At 40.4% G+C, this 18,759-nt stretch overlaps 1 protein-coding gene across 1 annotated transcript in view; it reads left to right on the top strand.

Annotated features, from left to right (window-relative positions):
- The window catches only part of LOC111156619 (focadhesin), a 320,134-nt gene that overhangs the window by 171,504 nt on the left and 129,871 nt on the right, over positions 1–18,759 (top strand). Inside the window, exon 16 of the mRNA XM_022517613.1 lies at positions 18,359–18,493. Coding sequence (XP_022373321.1) covers positions 18,359–18,493 — 135 coding nt within the window. The remainder of the gene's footprint in view (positions 1–18,358; positions 18,494–18,759) is intronic.

The following is an 18,759-nucleotide window of genomic DNA, read 5'->3' on the forward strand; positions in this document are numbered from 1 at the left end:
AGAATGGCTTAGAGGTTTTGCGAGCAAGAGCATTTCCATTTAGCCATGGGAAGCTCCAGAACCACTTAGAATTGGCTAGGTTTTAGAGTCAGCAGCTGTAGAACGGTATTAGAGAAGGACTTGATTCTGGTTACCAAGTGACACCCATCCTTGAGCCGAGCAAGGCAACCCGCTTTCTGAGCCAACCCAATAGAGGAAAGGAGAAACTGACTGTTTTTATTTATATTCATTCATGTTCAACTAAAATTTGTTTGCCCACTGTGCACAAGGCACTGTGAAATGCTGGAGATAGAATGATGTAAAGGATTAATCCCCAGAAAACTCATTCTAAGTTGGGGACCCAGAGCAAATGGACATTTAACCATTCATGGTACGCCTCCCCGTTTGCAGTTGTGATAAATTCTGTGAAGCAGGATTATAAATTGTTTTGGAATAAGTTGTGTAATCTACAGTAATATCAGGTAATCTAAGAATGCTAGTAAAACTTCTCTAATTAGTGAGATCTTTCCTAGTTAATAATGTAGTTAAATGATTGCTTTCTGTTTCTCTTTTATGAAATTTCCTTATCCCTTAGGTTTGTGTCCTTCTCTCTTTGCCCCAAAGCATCCCTTTCTATTTGAGCATTATAACCAACTGTAAATATTTGCTTCCCATGTTTGTGCTCCTGTGAGCTACTTTGGGGAGGTAATAAGCTCTTTTTATTTGTCTCTAGTCCTAGTTCTTCACAGAGGGGTTGGCCTATTAGGAGATCTGAATACCAGCTTGTTTATGAGACATTCTGAATTGTCCAGGAAGGTTATGATTTCACATTCTATTCCACGCTGTCAATGAATTTTTATTTTTTAGACTATGTATATTGAGTTTCTAAAGTATATTTTTTATTGCACGGCATGTTTGTTGCTCAAACATCAGAAAATACAAATACGCAAAACATGAAACAAGAAGGTGCCTGCATCAGTATCCAGGGATACATCTAATATAAACAACTTGCCATATATAATTTTGTGCCTCTTTATATATAGATGTGGCTGTCTATCTAGAGATATTCTAAAAAATGAGAGTGTATTGAGCTTACTATTTAGTATAACCTGATTTTTTCCCTTAACATATTGTGAACATCTCTTTCTGGCAATATGTATACACATATTTTAGTGGGTACATAGTACCTTATTGTACACCGTGTGTATCATACTTTTACCCATCTTTTGTTGATGGGTATTTTGTTTGTTTCTGATTTCCTACTCCCATATTCAGAGCTGTGATGAGCTCCATCCTTGGAGCTAAACCTTAACATGCATCTCTAATTATTTCCTTAGAATAAGTTTTTAGAAATGGAATTGCTAGCCCAATGGTATATATTACCATCCATAAAGATTTCTTCCTTTTATTTTATTTTATATGTATATTTTTTGTTTGTTTGCTTGTTTTAAGATTTTATTTAAATTATTTGGAAGAGAGAGACACAGCGAGAGAGGGAACACAAGCAGAGGGAGTGGGAGAGGGAGAAGCAGGCCCCTCGCTGAGCAGGGAGCCTGATACAGGGCTCCATCCCAGGACCATGGGATCATGACCTGAGCCAAAGGCAGACGCCTAACAACTGAGCCACCCGGGCGCCCCTTTGTTTTTGTTTTTGATTTCTCTCTTTTAAACTCCTACCTGCATTATATGGGAATGTTGCTTTACCTATGCTTTTTTTCTGCATAGGACGTGATTGTTTCACATATATCTTTTTTTTTTTTTTTTAAAGATTTTATTTATTTATTTGACAGAGAGAGATCACAAGTAGGCAGAGAGGCAGGCAGAGAGAGAGAGGGGGAAGCAGGCTTCCTGCGGAGCAGAGAGCCCGATGCAGGGCTCGATCCCAGAATCCTGGGATCATGACCTGAGCCGAAGGCAGAGGCTTAACCCACTGAGCCACCCAGGCACCCCAACACATATATCTTTTTTATTTACTTTGGAAAACATGGATGATCATTGTAACTTAAGTCTTCATTCTTTTATTTCCCTGCTAAATGTGAGCCTTTTGCAGCTGCTAACAGAAGTAGCCATTACTGATGATTTGGTGACAGCTGAGACTAAAGTATATGATACACTCTAATAAATGAGAGAATACAAGGAAATCTCAAACATTATTATTGCTGCAATAAACATTCTACATTGACACTCACTTTCTTGTAGTGTAGGGTCGGGGGGGGGGGGAGTTGTGGGAAGGAATAGTGTAAAGGCCTCCAACCCTTCTCTACCCCAGTGCGGAACTACTGGGTTGTCCGCTGGGCCTTCAGGGTAGGGTGTGGCTGTTCGTGATGGTGTTGGGTGCTCTCTCCTTAGCCTCATGTGCCCTGTCTAGATATTTGTGGTTACACTAGGTTTCTGAGACTCGAAACTCAGAAGCCATGGCAGAGAAATGCATACTCACCCCTGTGTGGGAGGTTCTGCCCCATCTTACCACCTTCTCCTTGGCTGGAAGTTAGGCTGCAGAGAGTCAAAGGATGCTTCCACATTTCCTCTCCCTCCCTCCCATCACATGTAAAAGCAAAACCAACCTAGGTGGAAACAGTCAACTTCCTGGTGTTCCTCTTTTCCTTCCGTGGGACCATGTTAGCTTCAGAGCAGCCAAAAGTGCACTATGGAAGAGTGAGGATAAAAGAACGTGAAGGATAGAGGAGAGCTTTTAAAATCTCTTTACTTCTTCTGTTCTTCCCGGGAGCCTTCTCCAGGCAATAGGATGGGGGTTTCATGGTGAACACAGCCCGCTCAGTTGGATGAAACAGATACCAAACGAACACCCTATGCTTCCATAGTCCTCAGACCCAGAAAAGGTGTTGATTCAAGTAAGGAGTAGAGTGATGAGGACGGAAGTGGAATTCTGATGAGGCATGCTCAGCCCAGTGCTTGAAAATGGATGGTGATCTCATATCTGGTCCATATCCGGAAAACTACCCAAGATAAAGAGTGAAAACAGGGATATAATTTTTTTTTTTAAAGATTTTATTTTTAAGCCATCTCTACACCCAACATGGGGCTCGAACTCACAACCCTGAAATCAAGAGTTGCGTGCTTCACCAATTGAGCCAACCAGGTGCCCGCAGAATATAGTCTTACTACTTACACCAAAAGTAAACAGTGAGCATTTACCCCTTGCCCAGTACTCTCATAAGTCATTTTTTTTTTAAGATTTTATTTATTTATTTGACAGAGAGAGATCACAAGTAGGCAGAGAGGCAGGCAGAGAGAGAGAAGGAAGCAGGCTCCCCTCCTAGCAGAGAGCCCAATGCAGGGCTCGATCCCAGAACCCTGGGATCATGACCTGAGCCGAAGGCAGAGGCTTAACCCGCTGAGCCACCCAGGCGCCCCTCTCGTAAGCCATTTTATAAAAATCATCATAGTAACCTTGTGAGGTTGGTATTAGTGCTGTGATGGCTGAATTTTAGGTGTTAATTTGACTTATGTATGGGATGCCCAGATAACTGGTAAAACATGATTTTGGGATATGTCTGCGAGGGTGTTTCTGGTAAAGATAAGCATTTGAGGGGCACCTGGGTGGCTCAGTGGGTTAAAGCCACTGCCTTCGGCTCAGGTCATGATCCCAGAGTCTGAGATCGAGCCCCGCATCGGGCTCTTGGCTCAGCAGGGAGCCTGCTTCCCTTCCTCTCTCTCTGCCTGCCTCTCTGCCTACTTGTGATCTCTGTCAAATAAATAAATAAAATCTTTAAAAAAAAAGATAAGCATTTGAATCTGTAGGCTGACAAAAGGCATCCTCCCTCACTAATATGAGAGCGGCAGCATCCAATCCATGGAGGGAGTGGAATAAAAAGGCAAAGAAAGGGCAAATTCTCCTCTTAAGCTGGGACAGCCATCGTCTCCTATCCTTGGATATCAGGGCTCCTGCTTCTGGGGCCTTCGGACTCTCAAACACCACTGGCTCTCTGGTTCTCAGACGTATGGCTCTTGGACTGAATTATACCATCAGCTTTCCTGATTCGTCAGGTTGCTGACAGCAGATTGTAGTAAATCCCCCCTCTTTCTGTCTCGCTCTCGGTCTTTCTATCAATCCACCCATCATCCATCTATCTGTCTGTCTGTCTGTCATCTATGGGTTCTGTTTCTCTGGAGGACCCTGACCAAGACAAACACTGGCCTTCATTTTGCAGCTGAGGAAACTGAAGTTAATACAGCTAATTACTGGCAGGGACAAGGTTTGAACCTAGAGTTGGCAGATACCAAAATATTTGTTCCTGTGGTGCAGGTAGGACCACACTAAATCTAAGCTTTTTTTTTTGTAAAAAGTTCTGAGATTAAATTCACACACAGTACAGTTTACCCATGTAAAGTTCATAATTTGATGCTGTTCAGTATATTCAGAGATGTGTGCAGCCATCAACCACAGTCAAACTTAGAACATTTTCATCAACCCAAATAGAGACTTTGTACCCTTTAGCTGTCACCCCACATTAACCCCATTCCCCGCCCCCGCCCTCCAGGTCCTATACAACTGATATTCTACTTCCTGTCTCTATAAATTTGCCTGTTTTCATATAAGACATATAAATGGAGTCCTACAGTACCTGGTATTTTGGGACTGGCTTCTTTCTCACAGCGTAATGTCAAGGTTCATCCGTGTTGTGGCGTGTTAAATCTAAACTCTTATGGTGCCACTGGCTACTGTTTCCTTTGAGAGCCTTCGGGAAGCTCTTCAGTCCATCTCAGAATTGTTCCAGCTTTGTGCAGTATTATTTTCCTGCCATGTGTTTATGGGCTGTACAGTTATCACCAGCCATATATTTATTTGATGTGGCGGGAATAGCTGTTAATTCCTGGCTTAGGCTTTGTGGGAGGAGGAGCAGTCTTCCCTCCTGGCAATGAGGGTGTTTAAGGAAACCTTTGGAATTCTATTAGGCTTCCCAGGTGTGGTGGAAGATGTTTGGCTCCATTTTGTAGAGTAAGAATGGCTATAGTAAACTTCCAGATTTTCCTGTAAAATATTAATTTAGGTGGGTGGAAGGAAGAAACATAAATCTTTCTTTTTACCAAAGAGGGATCACTTTGCCAAATGTCATTTTAAAAATGCACTAATTTTAGGTGTCATATGAAAATAAATCTTTTTTTAATCTTTATGTAAGCTATAGGGAAGTGGGGGAATCAAATTAATTTTAACTGTAGAGAAATCATTGAGACTCAAATGAATAAAATGGATATATATTTCCTTTAAAATATGACTCAAGTTTTATATGTATGTAGTAGGAAAGTCATAAGTTATAACCGACGAAAAGATTAAAAATCACCTCCAAACCACAGGTATAGAACAAAAAAAAGACCATTTGTTGTTAGAGGGCTGTGTTATATATTCTTTTATAATCTGTTGTCTCAGCTAGCAGTTTACCATGAGCACCAAGTTGTGTTGGCAGTCTTCTTCTGACATCCAGTTGAGTGAGCACATGGGTCTATTTCCTGTTGTGGGATAATTAACTTATTTACTGATTTGTTTTGATTTTTTTTTCATATTATAATCCATACCGTAATCAGTGTTTTTTTGTGTCTTAATCTTTATTATTTAGCAGGTGTACTCTGATATAATGGATAATTAGGTTTGAGAAGAATTGGGGGGTTAACATTGCATTTCTGTATTCTTAAATATTTTTTAAAAGATTTTTATTTATTTATTTGAGAGTGAGCACGAGCCAGGGGCTGAGGGGAGAAGCAGAGGGTGAGGGAGAAGCAAACTCCCTGCTGAGCAGGGAGCCCACGTGGGGTTTGAGCCCAGGACCCCCCAGATCATGACCTGAGCCGAAGGCAGATGCTTAATCGACTGAGCCACCCAGGCGCCCCTGTATTCTTAATTTTTTATAATAAACAGGAGATGTAGACAGAAAGTAGTTTAAATTCCATTTGGATAGAAACTTTTTTTTTTAAGGTTTTTATTTATTCATTTGACAGAGATCACAAGCAGGCAGAGAGGCAGGCAGAGAGAGAGGAGGAAGCAGGCTCCCTGCTGAGCAGAGAGCCCTATGCGGGACTTGATCCCAGGACCCTGAGACCACGACCTGAGCCGAAGGCAGCGGCTTAACCCACTGAGCCACCCAGGCGCCCCTGGATAGAAACTTTAAAAGTTTTCTATCCAAATTCCAATTTCCATTAGAAAACCTTAAAAAGACGTTATTTTTGGCAAAGCCAAAGTACTTGTCCCATACTTCCTTACCTTCTCTTGAGTGTAAAAAGCTCTCTGTGGCTTTTTACACTCTTTTTTTTTTTTTCCTCCAAGCAAACCTCCTGGGGCGCCTGGGTGGCAGCTCAGGTCATGATCCCAGGATCCTGGGATCGAGCCCCGCATCAGGCTCTCTGTTCGGCGGGGAGCCTGCTTCCTCTCTCTCTCTGCCTGCCTCTCTGCCTACTTGTGATCTCTGTCTGTCAAATAAATAAGTAAAATCTTAAAAAAAAAAAAAAATAAACCTCTCCCTACTCTCTTGGATTCCATGGCCGTATCTATCTTTTCTCAATTCTCCTGCTCTGTTGACATTTCTGTGGTATCTAAATGGGGTGTTTCTCAATCTTATGGGGGCCCCCAAATGTGCAGTGATGATCTGGTGGAAGCCAGTGGCACAGCAGGTGAAAGAAGTCACCTGAGGCAGAACAGAGGAGCTGGAAGTTGAAAAGTTGAGCACACCGCAGGGGAGCTGCGGGAAGCGCAGCAGAGGAGAGGCAGGTTCTCTGCAATGAGGCAGTGGGCAGGGGCTGTTTTTAAAGAGGAAGCATGAGTGGGGCCCCTCCGTGGCTTAGTCGGTTAAGCATCTTGCCTTCAGCTCAGGTCATGATTTCGGGGTCTTAGGATCGAGCCCCGCAGTGGGCTCCCTGCTCAGGGCGTCTGCTTCTTTCTCTGCCTCTGCCCCATCCCTAGCTCATGCTTTCTTTCTCTCTACCTCTCTCTCTCAAATAAATAAAATCTTAAAATAAAAAAGAGGGAAGATGACGAGGTATGGTGACATTTGGAATTTTCCCTTTTGTAGCCCATTGGTCAGTTGGGGCCCATGGCTTTTTTTGAGTTCTCCTCCAGTGGACCCAGCTGTATTCAGCCTGGGGATCACTGTGGCCCTTTCTGCATTGCATCATTCAAGCCTATTTGCCAACAAGCAGCCTCTGCACTTTCTTGAGGTGCATTTTGTTTCTGTATTGACTTAATATTCTTTCCTGTAGCAGGTGGACTCTTAGGAAAATTGATCATCTATGTGCTCTCTCCCCCAGCAATATGTAGCTTCTTTTCTCAAAAAGTTCTTTACCATCGCTGGAGTCCTGATGTTTTCCTGGATTTTCTGGTATAATTATTCAATTGCAAAGTAGACTGCTGAGAATAATTTAAGAAGACATTGATAGCTCATTTAGACTTGCGGAGTTCTCATGTATAATTTCAATTTTCGAACTCCTTGGTGTTTGGGGAGGAGTGGTTTCCATTTCCTCTCTCTCTCTGGAGACTTGGGTCCAGGGAGTAACATCTACAGTTTGCAATGAAGAATTCATTAAAGCTGCAGTGTGCAGACGGGCACACGTGGAATTGGACGACATCTTAAAGGAGAAGCCAACGTGGTTTGTTGTAAGTGAGGACATTGCCAGATCTTCACCTTCAGTGTACACTCCTCCCTAGCATTTCTCTCCCTGAAATCATGCCATGTCTCCTTTTCCAACTCTCCAGAATGGCCCCCACTCTGCGGTACAAATGGATGGCGTATTTCTACTTACTGTAAATATTTCTTCAGTCATTTTCTGAGGTGTAAAACCTCAAGGGCATGAAACAAAGGTACAGTTCCAAATATTGATTTTAAGGAAGCATTTCTTAATTAAGTCACCATTCCTCTCTTCCACACGAGTTGTGCCATTTCTGATGTTTGGGTGGTTTTTGGTTTTCTTTCTTACCTCTCACATGTACCGATTATCCCTATTTGCGGTACATAAATGTTCTAATCAATGGCTGCTCCCGTGACACAGCGGCAGAGCGGGGTGGTTAATGACAGGTTGTGTGGCCCTACAGCCCAAAACATTCCCTCTCTGGTGCTTGACAGAAAGCTCTCCAGCCATGTATTAGCTGATGGTGGGCCAATTCACACCACTCATTCATTCAACACGTGTTTTTTTTTTTTTTTCTTTCTTTTCTTTTCTTTTCTTTTCTTTTTCTTTCTTTCTTTCTTTCTTTTTTTTTTTTTTTTTGGAGGGGAGTGCCTTTTTATGCCAAGCAGTGTACTAGCTACTGCATTTTTGGGAAGGAAAAAGGGTTTATACTTGTTAAAACCTTGTGAAGGGGAACCTTTTTGTTGTAATTCAGGGGCTTTTTTGCACGAAAGAACAAATAATTCCTAAAGAAAATCTGCCAAAATATGCTCTCTCTCTCTCTCTTTCTCTTTCTCTTTCTCTCTCGCACTTGTAGATCACAGGTTTTGTCTTTAGTTTTCATTAAATAGGAGCTTGTTCATTTCTTTTGTTAACAGAAAGTTGTAGATGCATCTTTTTGAGTCATTCAGGCAAGTAAGACTGATCTGCACCATTGCTATCCACGAGGAATTCATCAGTTGGGTTATTCTCAAATCTGTGGATACACAGAGGGGGTGGAGGGGGATAGAAGAATCATTTTCCGTGAACGTGGAATCAGGTTACGTTTCAGTCATGACAACACTGGTTATTCAGAAATGTTTTCACAGAACTCCATCATTGTAAAGGGGACTAAACTCAGTAGGCATTTCTAAAAGCTTCATCTGTGCCGCTTAGAATTGTTCTGTAAAGTGTTTTTAGAGCCTCTGTAGTGACTGCTTAAGTCATCAATTATTTTTGATGCCTAGCATGTTGATTTTTCAATATGTAATGGCACTAAACTGTGTCTTAAGCTCTTTCTACTAAGCACTCATAGTAGTCCCTTTCACCTTCTGTAACATTTATATGGAGGGGGTATTTTACTTTCATTGCTGCTAGATATTGAGTTTGCTTGGCTTTCAGTTCTGTATCTGCTGAGCAACTTTTTAGCAATTTTTAAAGCTATTTTGATTGAATTTCTATTATTTTGCTTTACTACCTTGAAATCAAACTTCCGTTTCTCTGAACAGTGGAAGGACTGACCTTAAAAAAAAAAAAAATTCCCTCTGGTTATTGAGGGGTGGGGGGAGTAAAGCGCTAATCATTTTGTTATCAAAGGATATTTCTGATACATTCTTACTGTGAGTTTGCTAGTTCAGGCCAGAAGAATGTCCAACATGAAGTAGATAATTAATCTGGACAGAATGTAGCAAAACTGAAAAGTGAGCATCTCTTCAGGGAGCTCTTTGTGTCATTCTTTCTGTTCCTGCCAAGAAATCAATGGAGTTTGCATCAGAAGATATTGTTCCCTATGGGGAGGTAGCTGGGGAAGCTGCAGCTTCTCACAAGGGGGAATAAAAAAGAGACTTAAAATCCCTGGCCACTGAGTAGCGAGTCCCTAGGGAGGCTTGATAATCTAGATCAGTCTGTTTAATAAGTGCCTCTCTGTTGTTGCTTGTGTCTGTTGTAGAAGCCCCTTCTATTCAGATACTGGAATTCCCAGTCCGCAGTACAAACTGCCAGTTTTCCAGAAATACAGACTAATTTGAAAGGTCTCTTTGGAGATGGCATGGAGGATGAGATTGCTACTATGAGGGGAGCCTTACCACATCAAGTACAAATATTTCTGATTTACTGATTCACAGTTGGGAATTTAGATACAGGCTTCTACGTTATTTGCCATGAACAGGACAGAAACTGAGCAACTGTAATAGAAAGTCATTGGGATAACTGTCCTTTCAATTTTAAAGGACTCTTAAAAAGGCAACTCAGTATTTCTGTTATTTTTCTCTGACACTGCCTTGATGCTAGTCTCAGACATGAAAGGACTGTAAAATTACTTCAATAAACCTGTGCTAGTCATTTTTTTTTTATACTTATAACCTTTAACCCCATATTATTAGGGTAAGAAAGAGTGTTATTTTTCTCATTGTTTCTGCCCCATTGATTGTGTCTGCTGAAACTCCCTCTTATCCCCCATTCCTGTATTTTGGTAACAGAAGCATCCTGTTTTTATGAATTGTGTGTGCTGAATTAGCTTAAGAGGACTTCACTGCATGATGATGCCTAGAGTCCTTTAATTGTGAAGGCAGTTTCTTTTACCTTCATTATGAAAAGGACAAATAAGGCAGTTTTCATTGCCTAAAGGTTTTTTTTTTTTTTTTTTTTTTAATAAAACTTTCCCTCTGTTGGAGTAAAGCATCACAACAAAAGGAGTAGGCTGTTCCCAGGAATTTCTAGAAATAGTTTTTGGAAGTAAAATTAGAAGATAGCTCTCTGTTCTGCTGTGAAGGAACAAAGTCATTCTTATGGCACAAGAATTAGAAGCAAAGGCTTTGATTATTTGGGGATTTGTGATTTTTTCCCATTGGTTATAACAGCAATAACCATCTTTTATAGTATACAAAGCACGTTTGCATACAATCATCTCAACATTGCCTTTACTGTTAACCTTGTGCTATATAGAGCAGGTGTTGCTACTATTATTTCCGTTTTGCAGCTGGGGAAACAGATTGAAGGAGATTAATGACTTTGCCCGCCTCACTCGGCTACCAAATGGGAGAGCCTGGGATTTTTGACTCCAATCATGTGCTCTTTCGAGTGTACGCTGCCCATGGTCGTCTTAATCTGGGCCATTTAGTGTTGCTGAGATGGTAGGGGAACGGGGATGGGACGAAAGTATCCTTCACCCTGAGAATCACAAATGGCAATAAAATACACATAATGTAAGCGCTTAGAATGGGATGTATTCTCCAAAACTCATAGACAAACTGAGCAACACGTTCTGGGTAATTTGTACATAAATATTCATATGCTATAATGTGCTTAATACCTGGGTGTTCCATCTATTTAACTTAATTCATATATTCTTGTTTCTTTTGCCCTGACTAGTGAATGATGGATTCAGTCTTGTAGGCTGATAGTTTCTTCAGACCTTTAAGAGGTTATTGCATGGTCTCTGGCCTTGTTAATTTTGAAGTCTGTTATTATTCTAAATTGTTCCTTTGTAGACAGTCTCTCTTTTTTTAAATATTTAAAAAGATTGTATTTATTTATTTATTTGTCGGAGAGAGAGAGAGAACGCACAAGCAGGGGGAGTGGCAGAGAGAGAAGCAGTCCCTCCAACTGAGCGAGGAGCCCAATGTGGGACTCAGTCCCAGGATCCTGGGATCATGACCTGAGCCGGAGGCAGATGCTTAACTACCTGAGCCACCCCGGCGTCCCAACAGTCTCTGTTTTTTGATAGTCTCTTTTTTTCCCCACTGAGCTTTGAAGATTATCTCTTTGCCTTTGGTGCTAAACAGCAATCTTATAACGTATATAGATGTAACCTTATTTTTCTCTTGATGACAACTTAGAACATTAATGTCTTTCATTGACTTTGGAAATTCTTAGCCACTATTTCCTTAGGTAGTTCTTTTTTTTTCTGTTCCTTTTTTTTTAACCTTTTATTTTTTTTAATTTTTTTTTTAAAGATTTTATTTATTTATTTGACAGAGATCACAGTAGACAGAGGCAGGCAGAGAGCGAGAGAGGGAAGCAGGCTCCCTGCTGAGCAGAGAGCCCGATGCGGGACTCAATCCCAGGACCCTGAGACCACGACCTGAGCCCAAGGCAGTGGCTTAACCCACTGAGCCACCCAGGCGCCCTTAACCTTTTATTTTGAAATAACTTTAAACCAATAGAAATGTTTCAAAAAATAGCACAGAGTGTCATTACACAGAATGGCATATTATTTACCAATGAAAAAGCCTACTGATATATATTATGCCATAATGAACCTTAAAAGCAATATGCTTATTGAAAGAGGCCAGTAACAAAAGACCATATGTTGGATGATTTCCTTTATAGAAAAGGTCTACAAAAAAGCAAAATTATAGAGACATAAAGTAGATTTATGGTTGTCTTGGATTGGGTAGCCTGGGGAAAATGAGTGATGATCAAATTGATTGTGATGATGGTCATACAACTTTGTATCATTGAAAACCATTGAATTGTGTACTTTAGGTGAATTGTATGTGAATTATATCTCCAAAAAGCTATTGTAAAAAAAAAAAAAAAGGAAAGAAAGAAAAAGAAAAGTAGTATAGAGTTCTCATGTGTTTTTAACTCTGCTTTCCCTAATGTAACATTTAACTTTCATTACTATAGCACAGCCATCAAATCTGAGAATTAATCTTAGTATAATGCTATGAGCTAAATTACGGATTTTACTGGGGCTTCATAGTTTTCCCTCTAAAGTCCATTTTCCATTCCAGGATCCAATCCAGGGTCTCATGTTGCACTGAGTTGTCCTGTTACCTAGTTCTTCCCATCTGTGTCACTTCCTCAGTCTCCTCTATTTTCCTGATGCTGACCCTTTCGAAGAGTCCTGGTTAGGTATTTGGTAAAGTGTCCTTCAATTTGGTGTATATGGTTTTTCCTCATGATTAGGTTGAGCTTAGCTTAGATGTTTTTTGACAAGACTACTCCAGAAGTAGTATTTCTCAGTGTATCATATCAGGAGTACATGGTGTTGATATGTTTTATTACTGGTGCTCTTAACCTTCATCACTTGGTTAATGGGTTTCTCCACATCCCATTACTGTTCTTTCTTCTGTAATTATAATTAATCCATTTCTTAGAGGAGTTACCTTGAGACTATCTAGTTGTCCTGTTTGTCCTCATACTTTTGCCCACTAATTTTAACATCCACCAACAGATCTTGCCTATGACAATTATTCCTGTGGTGTTTGTCTAGTGGTGGTTTTTTTTTCTGTCATTGCTTCTACATTTATCAATAGGATTTCTTCTGTAAGAAAGAGCTGTTCCTTCTTTCTTATTTGCTTATGTATTTATCTATCTCTTTTTGCTTCTGAGGATTTAGGGGTTTTTATTTGTTCATTGGGAACACTTTGAGACTGGCTCCTTTGTCCTTTCAGCAAGTCCACATCCTTTAATGAACACTTCCTTACTTCTGGCACCATAAGATGCTCCAGACTTCAGTCACATTTTTCTTAGTCCAGTCCTGGAATCAACCACTTATCCGAGGGCCTTTCTCAAATGAATCTCCTTTAGGAACTCTTGATAAACATAAGAAAGACCACCTCTTTTGATACTACCTGACTTCGAATTTCTTTTTATATTTTGTAACTCTAATCTCTCTGGTCTGTAGATAGGATAACTTCCTATCTGTTGGGTTAAGAATTTCAGTGATTTTTTTTTTTTTTATTGTGTCATGTTAGTCACCATAAAATACATCATTAGTTTTTGTTACAGTGTTCCAAGATTAAAAAAAAAGAAAACTCAAGTCACGGATTGAGAGGAAAATATTCAAAATAGATATATCTGACAAAAGACTTATATCTGAATAAATAAGTATTTCTTTAAAAAAAAATAATTTCAGTGATTATATTCTTCATTATTGGAGATCTTACTTGTTTTTTTTTCCAGATTTGGTTCTTCTTTTCCATCATGCCATATTCTTTTACTGGTAATTAAATGCCTTGTCTGAAATCTTTAATTCTGTTTTTTTTAATTTTTAAATTTTGTTATTAACATATAATGTATTATTAGCCCCAGGGGTACAGGTCTGTGAATTGTCAGGCTTACACACTTCACAGCACTCACCATAGCACATACCCTCCCCAATGTCCATAACCCAACCACCCTCCTCCTACTGAAATCTTTAATTCTTACAGTATTGCTGCTCTGTTATCTAAAGGTCTGAGATGTTTAGTCCTGATGTTTCTTGTTTTTCTTGATTCTTTCATGTTGGACTGTATCATAGTTTTCGAAAATTTTTTTAACATGAGCTCCTTTTTAGAGGAGCTTATTTTATCTCATTTTTCTCTGCAAACCATTTGAGTTACGTGTTAGAGGAGTATCCTTTGAGAGTGATCCATGTGCCCCTAGCTCACTGCTGTTTTGTTATTTCAGTGTCTCAGCCCAGTGGTTTTTAGTCCAACCATTACACTAAGGATTCAGTTCTTTTGAGGGTGCTGTTTTTTGTGTTTGTGTGGGGGTTGTTTTGTTGTTGTTGTTGTTTTATTTTTATTTTATTTAATTATTTATTTATTTTAAATGTTTTTATTCGACGGAGAGAGATCACAAGTAGGCAGAGAGGCAGGCAGAGGTGGGGGGAAGCAGGTTCCCCACCGAGTAGAGAGCCCGATATGGGGCTTAATCCCAGGACCCCGGGATCATGACCTGAGCCAAAGGCAGAGACTTTAACCCACTGAGCCACCCAGGCCCCACTGTTGTTGTTGTTTTAAAGATTTTATTTATTTTATTTCAGAGAGAGAAGGAGAGAGAGCACACACAAGTGGGGGGAGCAGAGGGAGAGGGAGAGAGAGTCTTAAGCAGACTCCCCACTGAGCACAGAGCCCTTTGGGGGGTTTGATCTCATGATCCTGAGATCACTACCAGAGCTGAAACCAAGAGTTGGACACTTAACCAACTGTGCCACCCGGGCACCCCAAGGGTGCTGATTTTATGTTAGGGTCTCAGTTGCAACTCCTTGCCTTCTATAGGGCTACAGGCGGTATCTTGTCTTTCCCTGTGGACATTGAAACACAAGCTATTAGGTTATGGAAAATGACAACTTTCTTACGGTCCCTCAGTGTGGTTATTTGCCTCTTTGTTTCTGGCATGGGTAATTAACACCACCACCCTCTCCCCATGCTCCCACCCCTACCTTTTTTCCTTTTCAGCTCAGCTTTATAGAGCAGAATTTCCTTCTTTATCAGTCACTTCAGCTATGGTCCATCACATTCCTAGAGCCAGATGTCAACTTGTTTTCTGAAAATAGACAAGTGATTGGGTAATGAAGAGTAGAGGCAGAATGAGCCAGTAAAGGTCAGGACCATGAGCCTGACTAATTTGATATAATTCAGTAGATTGTAGGGGTCAGAAGGGTAGTGGATCAGATCCCCAGGGTTCCAGGAGGTGGATATAGCAAGATGGTAATAGCTTGAACTCAAGGAGCCCTCAGGGCCAGGAGATCTCTGCAATGTAGTATCAAGAATAGCCCAGGGTTGGGAAGGTCAGGGAAAGCAGCCAGCCTTCTTTACTAGAGGCTTCCCTGCTTCTGATTATGGGGACAAGCCTGGGTTTACAGGGTATTCCCCGCATGTGTACCTTGCATCCATGTAAGGCCACACTTCCTGGCTGCGGTTCTGAAATACCGTCTCCTAGTCCACATGTACAGTACTATTTCGGGCCTTCGCTTTCAAACTTTCTAGAAAGACTTTTTACAAGAAGTTCTGTGAACACTTGAATAAACTTGAAGCCTCTAGCCTTCTTGCCCATCCACCCCCCACCAAAAGGGCAAGGCAAGGCCTTTTTTGTACTTGTGCCGTTGATGGCCAGACATCTTCTTCGTTGATCTGCAGAGTACGTCAGAGCATCTGTGAGGCCATACCTCCTCATGGTATTTTGATATCTAGAAATACTCGAACAACAAAGCTATTGTTGACCAACCTCACATCTGAGTTGTAGTACTTTTCTTTTCTTTTTTTTTTTGGTGCCAAAACCCGGGAAGTACTTTTCTTTTCCTTGCAGGGTATTACTCTCTGAATGTCTTTCCACCAACTCACATTAGACATATATCAAATGGAACTCATCATCCCTAGTTCCATCTCCTACAAATGTGCTTCTTTGTCCAGTTTTCCCTTTTTTTTTTTTTAAGATTTTATTTATTTGACACAGAGAGAGCATAAGCAGGGGGAGCAGCAGAGGGAGAAGCAGACTCCCTGCGAACAGAGAGCCCGATGTGGGTTTCGATCCCAGAACCCTGAGATTAATACCTGAGCCAAAGGCAGACGCTTAACTAACTCAGCCACCCAGGTGCCCCTCCCTCCTCTTTAAAATGTTACTTTTTATTCACCTAGGCATTAGTTGCAAAATCTTTCTCTTCCCAATTCATTTTCCAGGTTCTTTTAATTCTTTCATTCTCCATCTCAGATTTAGCATTCCTCAGGTTCTGTACGAAGAGTAGTTGATACGTACTGATGATCTGTTATATACTTATTACCATGCTAGGTGAGTGGGGAGGGAGAACTATGAGACATGATCATTATCTTCAAAGAACTTAATATCTACTTGAGGAGACAACTTATGTTCAAGAAAATGGTGAATAGTACTAGACAGTATATAATTAAATGCTAAATTGGGTGGTGCAGAGTTTTAAGTGTTAGACGGCTGAGGAAAGAAAGGGATAAAAGGAGGGCTTGAACTGTAAGAGAAAGCTTAATTGTGGAATTGGGGTTTGAACTGGGTCTTGAAACCCCCTCAGCTAGAATCGGATGGGCATTTAAAGTGAAGAAAAAGCACAATTAACACACTGAGCATGAGAATTGGGGAAAATGTTGGAGGCTCTGTATGTGTTGGGGACCAGTGAGAAATAGGAATTAGCAGGGTTGGGTGGCTTCTTTGACTTTGGCTCTAAGACCACCAGAAGATTCTTTCAAAAGTGGCATTTTAATTTTGATGTTCCCCAGCTCAGAAACTGCTAGAAGCTTCCTTTTCTTTTTTGATTCTGAGTCAAACTTGTTTTAGGATCCTAGGTCCTCTCTGATCTGCCAGCCTTCCCTCACTGGTACTTTGCATACCAGTTTTGTGCCTATAACACACTTTCTTCGTGTTTCGACTTATGCTTTCCACTCATTCAGGAAGTGTCTGCTGGATTTGTCTATTCCTTCTTCCAGTCCCATCTTGAGGCTTCCTGGCTCTGGATATCCTCTCTGATGACCCCCACCCCCAGACAGCGCTCTATACCCTACTTCCTCCTGAAACTCTTTTCTGTTGACAACAGTTTTAAATCTAATCATCTCTTTCATTTCCTGATGATTTGGAATTATGTACATTCTCATCAGTAGGTGCTAAATTCTTTGAGATGTTAGATTATGTTTTATATTCCATTGTTCCTCTTAGTACTTTATGCTACGCTGGGCAAATACTCCATGTTGAATTGAGATTTTGAAAGAATTAGTTTATCTTTTGATGGCAAATACTGATGATTTGTAATATTAAGGCTGCTTTGTATAAATGTGCCTACTGACATGACTGTCACACAGTATTCTCCCTAGTAAATGTGAATTCACCCCAAATTTGCAGGGGGTCCCAAGCCGAAGAACATTTTTCTGCTGTTTCTCAAAAAGAGAAAATAAGAGCAAAAACATCAAACCCACATCTTCTGAGCTACTCCTTCTGTGGTCTCCTCTTTAAGCTTCTTAATCTGTGTCCTTAGATATATAGTATTTATTTATCTTTGACATCTTTTCACTTACTACCTTATGTAGTTTTTCCTAAATAATTTATGTTTGTAGATAGAGATAAATTGTGTATGTGAATTGACGCTTAAGAGAAGAGGTGGGAGTATTTTAGAAAGATTGAGCCTTGTTAAACTCTATCTAATTGATCTTTGTTGGCACTCTTCTTGCCTGGAGTTTAAAGTTTTAATAAAATATCTCTAAGTGAAGAAATCATCTGTTGTAGTTGCAATTGAACTTGAGAAGACACTTGAATCTCCAGAAAACCAGATAGTGAAATGAACTAAGAGCACTTGGTTTAGAAAATTGGGTCAAGTTAAAAATAACAATTTTGTTGGGGTGTCATTTTCTTTTATTCTTTAACCCCTCTTAAAGAATCTGAAGTGACTTTTAAAGCAAAGTTTTAAAGTATTTTGTTTATTAGGTTAGTTAATTAGTTAGTTAGTAAGATCTTTGCCCAGCGTGGGGCTTGAACTTAGGACCACTGAGATCAAGAGTTGCTTACTCTACCAGCTGGGCAGGCCAGGTGCCCAAATTATTATTTTAAATAATAGAGCTATTCTCCTGCCTCCTTTAAATGTTTGTAAGATGATTTGAGTATGTTCAATTTATATATTGAACATCTCAATTTTCTGAGTGCTGATGCAGTTTCAGCCGGGCTGAAAAAGGACAAAAGCTGCAGATACCTGCCTTTAGAAACGCTCTAACATTATCTTACCCTTCTTTGTTTGGAATAGTTCTTCGGCAGCACACGTAGCTAACCCCACCCGCAGACGTGTGCGCCGGCATGCAGGCCTGTGTCCGCCTGGGAGAGTTTTATATCCTTGGTTAGCAAAGTAGTAAAGAAACGGTCCTGAGAGTCAGGCTGGATTGTCTTCAACCACAGTTTATATTGGTTTAAATAGTTTCTTTTGAGGAGTGATACCTTATCAAGTCTTAACTCCTGGGAATGTTCTTGTTCTTTGCTGGTTTCCTTATAATGAGAGATAGTACTCTGTGCTAATGGCCTCCTATCAATTGGGGTTTTGTGAGGTATTGACTCTTTCCTTTCTTCACAGGTCGTTTGCATTCGCTCCACTTGGAATGCGCTGTCCCCGAAGCTCAGCTGCGACACGAGACCTCTCATTCTGAAGACCCTTAGTGAACTGTTTTCTCTCGTTCCTTCCTTAACCGTTAACACGGCTGAATATGAGGTACGAGTTTGGAGGCCAATACGTTTTCTCTCTTCACACTGGAAAGACATGGGCTTCATAATAACTTCGGGAAAAAGATATTCATAGTCTTTGCCAAAAATCCTTTAACACTTTTTGTTCCTTAGAATGTGATATCTTTATGGACTGCTGGAATAGGAGTCCTTATCAATTCTGTGTCTCTAGGGTTTATTTACATAAAGGAGACCACGTTTTTATTATGAGAAGAGAGCCAAGATGTTAAAAAGTCAGGATGTAATAAATAAAAT

Source organism: Enhydra lutris, unplaced genomic scaffold (genome assembly GCF_002288905.1).
Source record: "Enhydra lutris kenyoni isolate GAN:26980312 unplaced genomic scaffold, ASM228890v2 scaffoldscaffold47, whole genome shotgun sequence".
Taxonomy (NCBI): Eukaryota; Metazoa; Chordata; class Mammalia; order Carnivora; family Mustelidae; genus Enhydra; species Enhydra lutris.